The sequence below is a fragment of the Corvus brachyrhynchos genome, unplaced genomic scaffold (genome assembly GCF_000691975.1).
Source record: "Corvus brachyrhynchos isolate BGI_N302 unplaced genomic scaffold, ASM69197v1 scaffold87, whole genome shotgun sequence".
NCBI lineage: Eukaryota > Metazoa > Chordata > Aves > Passeriformes > Corvidae > Corvus > Corvus brachyrhynchos.
In genome coordinates, this window is record NW_008239767.1 from 3,502,616 (window position 1) to 3,514,020 (window position 11,405).

Consider the following 11,405-nt stretch of genomic DNA (forward strand, 5'->3'; position numbering starts at 1 on the left):
TTCTTGAAAACACTTACTTTACGGGCTTCAAGTTCTAAAACTGAGGCAGAAGATTCAGATTCTCATTTTGATGTAATTTCTCTGTCTGGGCATTGGGCACTGACTATCTGAGATGGTTTTATGGCCAATTCAACACCGCTTTTCAAGAGTAAGTGGTGACTGCAAAGGACTTCTGCTCTTTTTGGGTAACAAACACCTTTTCAGAGCTTGAACACAACAGCACTGACAAAAACCATTTAAAGCAAGTTGAATTCTCCGGAAATGTTATTTCCTAATGAAGCAAGTCACGACCTCTTAAAAGTGTGTGTCACCTTGGTGTATCAGTGTTTCGAATCAACCACGTAACTGAGGAATATGGTGGAACATAGGGCAGAACATGAATTTTCCTGCAGTTTTACATATTTCAAATTGACCTATCTACAACTTCATGTTGTTCAAGGCAAAATACTGAATCTTGAGGATCATGTTAATGAAGAGCTCAACTGACAAATTAATAGTTTTGTCATCTGAAGTGCAGAGTCAGCCCCAAAAAAGCACTAATTTATTATGATAAATTGAAACCTTTTTAAACACACTTCTACACAGATTAATTAGATATTTTATCTTTACAAGACAAATATACCCACAGAACTTGTGAGCTACTTCTGATGATGATTTATATTTATTTTTCTTGAACTGCTTAAGGTACAGGCATACTAGTATTAATGACAACAATGTCCATGACTTTCAAGTTGCTCCAGTTGTCTCTTCACCAAAGCAGAAGTAAGCCCTCTTAAGAGTCTGATTGTGATATTCAAAAAAAAAAAAAAGAAAAGAAAAAAAAAAAGAAGACTGTTCTCTTATTAAAAACAGAAGCTTTCATTCTCTCTGGAGGCCTGATATTTATGATCAAGCATTTCATGCCTACTTCTCTTGCCCTAATTCTGGTCATTTGCAACAATGCTGGTGTTAAGTGACTATGAAACCCCAGTCTCTGAAGTAATCAGATTTTCAGGCCCTGTGCCCTATGTCACATGGAATCATTTATTGCAGTACAATAGGAAATAAGGCCACTATGCATAATAGTATTTCTGGGGGGAGAAATGGTGCTCATTGCTGAGTAACAGTAGGCCAAGATGATTATAGGTTGTAAATTCTGCCTTCAAAATCAATGGCTCTTTGCATTTAGAACTAGCAGAACTAAAGGGCAAATTACCAAAGAAATACAGAGAGAGAAAACATGAATAGTTTGGCCCAAGAAACTGCCCACATGGAGTGCTAAGTTCTCAAATCCAGTTGATACAGGGCAGCTGAACTGGTCCTGGGAGCTGGGATGACATGGGCTATGAGGAAGTACCAAAGTTCCATTACCGGCTAAAGACCCTGGCAAGCAGCTCAGTCCCTTTTCCCCACATAAAAACCTCACAGCTCTGCTTTCAGCCTGAGTATCTCCTGGTACACAGCGTCTGTTGGGACGATTGTTTTGCATAGAAATAATAAGAGAGGTTCAACTGCAGATGGTTAAAGAATTGCGTACTTGTTGGAGCTTGTTGTATTAAATCTCTGAAATTCAGAGCTTACCTTAGAGACACTGTCTTTGGTCTTGCTGAAGTTGTAGCGAAAAAAATAGGCCCAAGCCTCTCAGCTTTCCAAATGTAGTAAAAAGTGTTTGAATACACACTTTAATATATTTTCTGTGGCATTTTTGTAAAATACAGATATATCATTATAGTTATAATGCATGTATAGCATTTACTGTATTGATAAAAAAGCTAGTCTTTTCACAATGACAAACCAGTATTTACAATATTATTCAAATTTTAAGGAACAAATGAAATGATATTGTGTGGTTATATGATAAGAATAATTTGAGGAAAAATAAGAGACCAGTTCTAAAAAATTCCCAGACAATAAAGTACATATTCTTGACAGAAGCACCACCATGAACATCCATGCACGACCCTTTTTTTTTTTTTCCTTATAGGAACATGCATGATTTAGCTCTTCCACATTTCTACCCAGTCACAGCTCTTAAGTTGATACAGGTAATTACCCTTTTTCAAGTACAGATTACTTGTACCATCTTTCCACTTAAGTGTTTTTCCAACTGCAAAATTTCAGTTTTGGCTAGAGCAGGAATAACTAAGCACAAATCACTTCTTAATTTAAACCAAGAGATCTATGACAATTTAGACAGCTGAAAATTTGCCCATCACCTACACACCTTAGAACCATTTCACAAACCATTATCATGAGTTTGAATAGTGCTTTTAGCATTGCAGGTCTTTTCTAGGAAGTTTGCCTCAAAGGACGCTGCACTGCCAAGACCAGCGACAGAGCCGAAGTACCACGCATGTTCTTCATTATCCTCATATATGAACCCTACCCAGCCATTCATCTGTAACATACTGTCCACAGCACAGCGGATGTAATGATCTTCATTTTCAGTGTACTGTCACCCCTTCCTCAGAGGAAGAGAAGTGCTATTACCACATTTTTCAGAAGGAAAAAAATCTAATAGAGATTGAGAGAATTTAGGTTCACTCAGAAAGGTCACTTAGGAAGTTTGAGACAGCAAAGAAGCAAGCCCACATCACCTCAATTGAATCCTCTTCTCTTTCTAACTTTGAATGAGAACTTTATACATATCTTTAACAGACACAGATATATAACTGATAGAAATAAAGTCTTCTTCAGGCAGAGGCATAAAGATTGCTGTTCTATTCCCAAGTAAGCAGAGGTAGCAAGAGGGCTGTTTCTGCACGCATTATCTCCATCTCACTGAAGAAATGTTAGCTGGAATGAGTCTTTCTTGAAGTGATAGTGTTTAAGCCCACAATTTGCCAGAAAAGATATAGGAACACTTGAGAAACATGAAAATTCACCTTCACCAAAAAAATCCAACAAACATAAAACCTGAAAGACCTTAATCTCCTTCAGTGCTGACTAGGGAAGCATTTTCAACTACATCTGTACCCACCTTAGAATGCCTTTACATCACCTGCACAATATAAATGAGGATTAGCATACTGTTGAAGATGACCTGTTCTCTCAAGCACTAAAATTTGAACCTCTGGGTTTCAGCTCTGACAGACAGGCAGCTGAGAGGCAGCTTTTGTGGGAGGACTGATACACACCTGGGCTGTGCAGGTGCAGATGAGGGCAGAAATTTGACCATGGTAAATGACTCTCTGTGTCCTTGTCACTCTGGAGAAGTCTGGTCAGGAGCAGATGGTGATCTACTTTCTTACAAGTGCCATTTAGAAACCAGAGGTGGGAATGAAAGAAACCTGTCCACTTCCAGGACAAAACCAGAGCAACAGGAAGGCAGCTATGACAACGTTCTGCTTCCAGAAACACTTTTGGACAAACTGGGTCATCTGCCTTATTGATACAGGTGATACATTTTTGAAATATTCAGGATGCACGACCTTTCGCCCTCATTAAAAAACCAACCAAACAAAAAAATAGCAAAACACCAAACCCAAAACACATCACACACAAAACAGGTAAAACCAATAATGGAATTTCTTATCCTGCTCACTTTTTTTTCCTAAATCAAACCTGCATTTTCCTTTAAAAAAGTAAAAATACAAAAACAAAGATACATTAGAATATCCTACTGTCCAGTAAATGTCTTATAGGCAATATTTATGGAGGAAAAAATGCATCAAGCCCTTCCTTTGACAAAAATTAAGCACCCCAAAGTTCATTTCATACAAAGGAATGCTGCTTCTAGTGCTGTTGGTTTATATTATTCCTATCACCACAATTTGAATACGCATTATTTGTCTCAAATATATAATCATAAATCTAGACTAATGCTGAAAAAAACAAATCCTAGTGACAATGCTGTGCTGTTGATAAGCTAAAAACAGCATATCATGAGAAGGCAAACGAATCATTCCGTTTACTTTGTAAATAATCCATTAGCTAAACTTCTATTTTAGGCTGGATGCTTGATGCTTAACACTAAGAAGCCCAAATACCCTTTGTATCCCTTATAACAGAGAAGAAACTTGTAAAATGCCTTTGGTGCATCAGCTTATTGTATGAATGTTTTAAAGAAACTCGCTAGTAGGAAATGTAAGTGGGCTTTTTTGTGTTGTTTAATACTCCAAGTGTCACTTCATTCTTTAAAGGGTTAGAACAGAGGAGGGGGAAAGGGGAGGAAGCCTTACTTAATTTGTTGCATATGTCCCAACGTGTTATACAACTAAGTGTATTATACCAGAAAACTAAAGCAGTCTGCACTCCAGCAAACTCTGTGTAACTCAAAATAGGAGAATAATCTGGCCACAAGCAAGACAAAATTTTAGTGAAACTTCCTCTCATATTATATATACACACACTTTACAAGCTACATCGAGTGTCCTTTCATATTCCAAAAGAAATACATTGTAGACACCAAACATACTGTACTTTTACTTAAAGGCTTCATCAAACCATATGTGCAGACACTTGAGAAGATGAGAGTGTCAAGCTTCCTAGGGTCCTAGAGTCAAAGAAATTCTGCTGCCCCCCACTGCTAAGTAAGTGCACTCCTTCCACAGGGGGCAACATCTGCCGATCCGTCATGGTTCCACTTGGTGAGGACCCCAAGAAACTTCCTTGGGAAGAAACGATTTTCTCAGGACTGGCAGCCAGTTTAGGGGATGTGGAAAAGTTATATCCATAGAGCGCACAGGGACTGTGCAGTCTAAACGTGTTGTAGGAGCCTTGGTGGGTTTGATTAGCAGTAAAGGCATTGCTGGATGGGGAAGGCATGATGTACTGGAGCTGTGGAGACATCCCTGAAATCTGCATGGATAAGCCAGTCTGCGGGCAGCTGAATGCATCCCCTTCATTGCCACTCATAGACATATTCACAGTTGTGCTACTCGACACACCGACATAGGAGGGAGTCCTTGGGGGTGCAAAGGTCTCACTGGTCTGGTTCGTGAGCCGGTTGTAGGTTTCAGCCAAGGAAGTGCTGTATCTGTTCAGGGTCAAGCCTGAGCGGGCACAAGCTGTGTAGTCAGCTGGAGCAAGGGTACACAGCTGGCTAGTGTTGGGACTGAGGTGGAAGGCTGGAGATGAGCAAGGGGAACCTGGTAGAAGGTGAGGGTGGGTAGATGGCACTCCACTGCCAGATCCCTGGAGTAAAGTAGAGGAACCTGCATTTCCTGGAAGAGAATATTACAGTGTAAGAAGCACATTGGGAAAGGTCCATTTCCTAGGTAACAGATCAAGACCTTTGCCTTTTATAACAACCCTTGAGATGGAATCCAAATCAAATCAATTAAAAACTTTTACGTACATGTGCAGGAGGATGTGTGAGTAAACCACATGCATATATCTAAAGAAACACCTTGACCAAGAAAGAGAACCGAAGTTACATTTTTACAGCCATCACTCAGTACTTAGAGCTCCTGCCCAAAAGGTTAACTGCTCCTTATATGACATGGAAGGAAATTGCATGGCAGTCAAGATGTAACCAAGTGAGTACCACATCACAGGACGCCTTCTTCAAAATTATGATTTTTGGCTTGTCTATGCTCTTGCTACAGTTCAGAATGGGTTTCAAGCACTCTCTGCCTGACTGTCACTGTCAGAGCACCACCTGAGGAACCAGCTCCTTAGCTCAGATGACAGAGGCTCTCACAGATAACAGCTTTAGGAAAGTTCCCAACTTCAGAACAAAACTCCAGAACAAAAAATTTCTGACTTCAAACCAGAAAATTCTGAGAACAACCAAAAAGGTTCAGAACAACTTCAGGAAAAGTGTAGGCTGAACAATGTGCATAGCTGTTTCATTCCTTGAATAGGTAGATTTGGAGTCAACTGTTTGAAAATTGTTAATTTACTGATATCAGAACTTTTTACATTACAAATCCCAGTGCTGAATGCTCCTGAAAGCACACTGCTTGCTACAGGTGAAGCCTTTTCTCAGGACTGAAAGTTTCCCAGCTGCAAGAAACATTTCCTTTTCTTAAAAGATTGTATCTTCCTGAAAACTCAGCGTAGAAAAATTTACTGGGGCCTTTTATAGTCTCCCGGGCAGAAGACACTTAAAAAGGAAGACCTCCTGTTTACGAATCACATTAACAATCAAGCAGCCTGATGCTGCAAAGAAATAAATGCTGTCCATAAGCTAACAGTTGATCATAATAGCTGAGCTAGTAAAAAGAAAAATACATTATTAATGAACACTGCCTGCTGCTTCTTCTCTGTTAACAGGATACCACAAGCACAAAGCACCATTAGACACTGCCACATTACAGAAATCCTGGTATAAGACATATTTTTCTTTTAATCTCAATCAATGTCTCCACTACCTGAAGATGGGCACTTTCAGCATTAACAACCAGGACAAATTTCAAATGGGGTCTTTCGGAAAGTCTCTATGTCCAAGGTATAGGTGGCTACAGATTTTGCAAGGATCCCAGTTTCCATCCTCAGAATATCAAGAGTAACTTCAACAATCTTCTTAACCTCAGGTAACAGCAGAAAAGGAAGTGAGACGTTCATAGCAGCAGTTCCTGTGCTCTCAAACAATGCTCCTACATACAAACAGCCAATGAAGCTGGTCTTTTTCCTAAACAGATTGCCTGCATCATCAGTTGCCTTTCAATCTTACAGAGTCTTACAAGGGATTTCAGGTCTCAATCTAACTTCTCATTAAAGGCCTCTCTGATGAGACCACCCCTCACCCCCATGCTCCACCCAAAACTTTGCCAACACTCACTCAATGTATCTCTGACTTGGCACAAAACCTTTTAGTTGCCCACATCAAGGACTGATGCTCAAGATCTCTTGAAGGAGTGAACTAAGAAGCTGACAAAAGTGATTTTTTGAATTTCTGGATTTTCTGGATTTTTGCTCTGAGGAGGTTTAACAACTTTGCAGTCATTATCAAGAAAGCAGACTGGATGTTTGTAAATTTGGTAGCAGAAAATGTGAAGAATTGGGAGCAATATGTCTGATTTAGCTGGGAAAAGGCTGAGAGGTTTTCTACATGCATTGGTGTACTCTGAAAATAAAAGAACTCAGAAAAGAGTACAGAGATTCCATTCTCTGTCCAAATAGGCCATTTAAATATTTTTCTCACTTATGACACTACCTGCACAATGGGGAAAGTGGAAACAAAGAGGTTTCCAACAAAGAGTGAGGAGCAGGAAAAAGCAAAATGGAGAGGAGATCCAATTTTTTAAGCTCTAGGATGCAGATAAAGTTTGTTGGCCCACTTACTGAACAATTTACAGGTCTTTAAGAATCAAGAAGGGGTTCTAAGAAGAAAAAAAATTAAGCGCCCTACTATTTTTTCTTTCCTTTTGAGAACATTTCTATTCTAATTCCTTTTTTTTTTTTTTTTCTTAAAAACACAAGTGATTCCTACACTGGGATTTGGGTGTGTACAACAGAAGTTATCTGTAAGTGATCTCTACCTTTTGTAACTAGCCAGAGCATAATGCTAAGGAACAGGTTGTTCAGTTCTTGTCTAACTGGCATTCTCCTCCACATGTGATCTGATTTTTGTTTACAATCTAACATTTTTATTGCCACAGTGGTTGAGTTAGCATTCGTTTTCTAACTTAGAATAGCTGATATGGGGGGTTGGGTGCACTGTGGTTAGTTGGTAGTTTCTGTCTTGCAAGTGACACACTTACCTAGACTTACGTAAGGTATGATGGGCAAAGCTTCATCTTCTTTGGTTTTTGTTTTGAAAGAACACAAAGACAATTGTTACCTTGTTTGGGTATCCCAGGTATATCCTCAAATGTAAGCGTCCTCAGGGAAGGTCTCCAGAAGGTGTAAGACTCTACCAGAGCTTCCAGTCCCATTCTATTTAGAACAAAAGAATCATGGTGTCATGAAAGCAACCTGTATTTTGCCACACATCTCTGGATACTCTACCTCAGAAACATATAAAAATTAGTAAGATTTCAGGATTATTTTGAAGTTGATTTTGCATTTTAGAAAAGATCCTTACAGCCTATCCACGAGACCACAGAGACCTGCAATCACTGGGCTGACACCACACAAAGTGTTTTCCAATTCCACAAGCCTGGCTCTCTATTTCAATATTTTGGGTCTTTTGGGACAGCTGTTTGAGTGGGAAGACTTGGCTAAAACAATGCTAAATGTTTTGCTAGTATGATATTTCTTAAAGAGATCATCCAGAGGGATGATCTGCTATTTCTTCCTAGAAAAAAGGTAATCCGCTGACAACTTCTATTAAAACAGAATTCCCAGTCATTACTGATGAGCTGGAAAATCACACTCAGAACATGAGCAAGGCATGGGCGTACAGATGTTTTGCTACTAAAATCACATATAAAGCAACGTTGTCTTGGTTACTACCTGCTAAGCAAAATGCCTTTAGAAACTAAAAGTCTTCGTTTATTTTCTTGCCAGTGTCCTGAGAAAACAGAAGTGACTGTGTAGACAACGGTGGCAGACACTAATTAGAAGAATCTCTGTTTCCTGAATGTAAAGGCCCATTTGTTTTCTGACAATTATTTATGAATAATGCACCTCAGAGGTATATATGCTTAGAGGTATAATTTTGGCGTTATTTTTGGCTGCTGGGCCCCAGAGGCCTGTTAAGTGTCAGCATCAGGCACACACCAAATACAAGGGCTTGCCTTCGAGCAGCAGCACTTTGTAAACTTGAATTATGCAAATAGCCCGATGTGAAGCAACCAACATGTTCTGATACTGCTCCTTCCAGCAGGAGCACAAATGTCTGTCAGGAAACATTTATGAAGCATTTATTAGCTGAACCTGGACTAAAAAGATAGCCTTAATTTTCTGCAGTAATGGTGAATTTTCATTTCTAGTTAAAGTGGAGATAAAAGCCACCTCCTGGAGGAGTGTAGCCAAGGCGATAATTTATACAAGATGCCTTCGAACAATTTCCACATTTTATCACCACCCTAATTTGCGCTATCAAATGCCCAAGTTTATTTAACAAAACAGTTATGTTTTTCCTAAAGTATTTAAAGGGAGAAATTCTGGTCCTTTCCTGAGTAAAAGTTTTTATAGGGTCAAACTTAAGGCCCACCTGAAGAATGAAACTATTCTCAGCACATAAATTCTGTTGCACTTTGCAAATGCACAGGGAATGTTTTTAAAAGGTGAAGCTACTGATTTCTGTAAAATAGCCTGTGGGACTGAACAGGAATGACCTAGAAGGGCATATTTTTAGCTAAACAGAATTACTGCATGCAGCAGTGCAGAGTAAGATAGCTGCAATTATTAAAGCAATACTGAAAAGCTGGGTATAATTTTACCACAGTATTTTTTTAAACTTGTTGCAGACTAAAATGCCTCAATGATAAACCTACCAGCTAGAACAATGAGAGTAACAGAACCTTAACATTTAATTTCAGTATTTAGTAACAGAGTAAATTAATAATGGACTGAATAAATGCATAGAAATTTTCCTTGACAATTAAAATTCTGAGCTGAATTCCCAAACACACTTACCCAGTAATGCAGACTATAAAAGAAAACAGCAATACCGACCTCAGTAAAGCAATGTCAATTTGCAGCAAACAAGAGTTTGCAGAGTCAATTCTGTAACGAGTGTGTTTGTAGAGTAAAAGCACTCAGACCTCATTTAAAGGCTGCTCCAAAATATTTTACAGATGATGGCTCTTCCTTCAGGACTGGCCTTCTTAATCCATTTCCATAAAAAATAACTGTCTTCCATACAAAATATCCAGCTTTTTTTCTAATGCTATTAGAAAAGAAGTCTTTCTAAATAGTCTTTCTAAAGACTATTCTTAGCAGCCAAACAAAAAACACCTCTCTGGATACACCCAGTCCCATAACTGTATTTGTGCGGCTGCAGATGCAGTACTCTTACACTGTCCTCAGGTAATACCAGAGCTGTCCTGCCATCTTAAGACCTGTTCAAAACTGGTTTCTGAACAGTTCTTTCCTTTCTGTTTTAAAGGGTATCTTCTCTTGTTTCATATAACATAATGGAAGAAATTCCAAGTCTACCTAAACTTGTACGTTTCAGAGGATCAGGATTTCACACTTCTTAGGAAGTTCCTTAGTACTTATCTTATAGTTCTGCAAAGAGCAAGCGTAACAGAGACACTGTCTATGAGAGAGAGCTTTCAAACAGGGCACGTATGGCAACCCTTTTCTTCCTAAAGTACACAGAGCATGTTTTGCTTCAGACACTGCATTTACCTGGAAGCTGCTGTTCACTTAATTTCTAACTAGAAGGCTACAAAGGACTGCCAAACTCTATTTATGTCAGTGCCTGGGACATCCCATTTGGGCTGCAGAGCATGGATAATTATTTCTTGCTAGAAGACAAAATCTCAAAGATACTGAAAAGATACTTAACAGTGAATGCCTGTAAGTCTTTACAAAAACCTCATCCTTTCTGTAAGTATTCATCTTCTAAAAACTACTCTCATTTGCTGTCCAGTCTCAGCTTGCATGTAAATCAGGTGTAGGCACAAAACAGGCTTTAATGCTGTAGCATCTGCTAACAGACAAGCTCAATAAAGTAACTATCAAAAAGAAACTCTCTGATCATTCCTACCAGCACACAGTCTGCTCCCTTCTCTGCAAGGCTTGTCATAAATATAGCAGCTGCAGACACCAAATGCAATGTGGTTGACTGGAACTGAAGTATAATATACACCACAATAAATTACTGTGCTTTTTTAGCTGAAATGGTTTAACATACAATTCAAAGCAGGCTTAATTAGCTTGCATTAAACAGTCGTTGGGTAAAATACCTCATCAGCCCTGGCAGCCCGGACCAGACCCAAATCTCCACTTTGCACTACTCAGATTTCCCATTGCAATTTTGAAAGATTCGTGGATCAAGAGAGAATAAGCAATTAATCAGTCCATCCGCAACAGAAGAGGTGGAAACCAGTCTCATTTCAAGGTCTTCTATAGCCTGCTAGAAAAGGTATTCACCTAGGAAGTGGATTTAAAACTTCTTAGACTAAGTAGACCCTTGAACACAGGTCTTCCACCTCCTAGGCAAGTATACTCAATGTAAGGTTACTGCACAAAGCAGTTTCTCCCCCTTTAGGAGGAAACAAGCCGTCCAGCTGTGCTATATGCCACTTCCATGCAAGAGAACCTGGGCTTAGAGTTTGACAAGGGTATCTGTAACTTGTGTCTCCAGCCAGGAGAAAGAGGAGATTTCAAGCGCAGCATGAAATCACGGACCTGAGGATACATTAAGTCCATTTGCAGCCTTCATGGTGTCTCACTGCTTCCACTGAAAGGAAACTTGAGTTCATGAGTGCCAGCCTGTTCTTGACCTAGATGGTCAGAGGTGTAACAAAGTGAGCTCACCACAGAGAACATTACTGAGTGGTCCCTCAAGGAGTACGAGCTCTCAAATTAGTTTGTGTCTAAGTACAAATGTTCAAATTGAACAGCCTTCACAAACTGATTCT

The 11,405-nt window shown here is 39.3% G+C and overlaps 1 protein-coding gene across 1 annotated transcript in view; it reads right to left on the reverse strand.

The window, feature by feature from the left end:
* Nucleotides 1-494: 494 nt before the first annotated feature.
* Nucleotides 495-11,405, reverse strand: part of TBX18 (T-box 18) — a 22,029-nt gene continuing 11,118 nt past the window's right edge. Inside the window, exons 5-6 of the mRNA XM_017742909.1 lie at nucleotides 7,709-7,803; nucleotides 495-5,144 (exon numbers count right to left, since the gene is read on the reverse strand). Of these exons, the coding sequence (XP_017598398.1) occupies nucleotides 4,420-5,144; nucleotides 7,709-7,803 (820 nt within the window). The 3' untranslated portion in view covers nucleotides 495-4,419. The remainder of the gene's footprint in view (nucleotides 5,145-7,708; nucleotides 7,804-11,405) is intronic.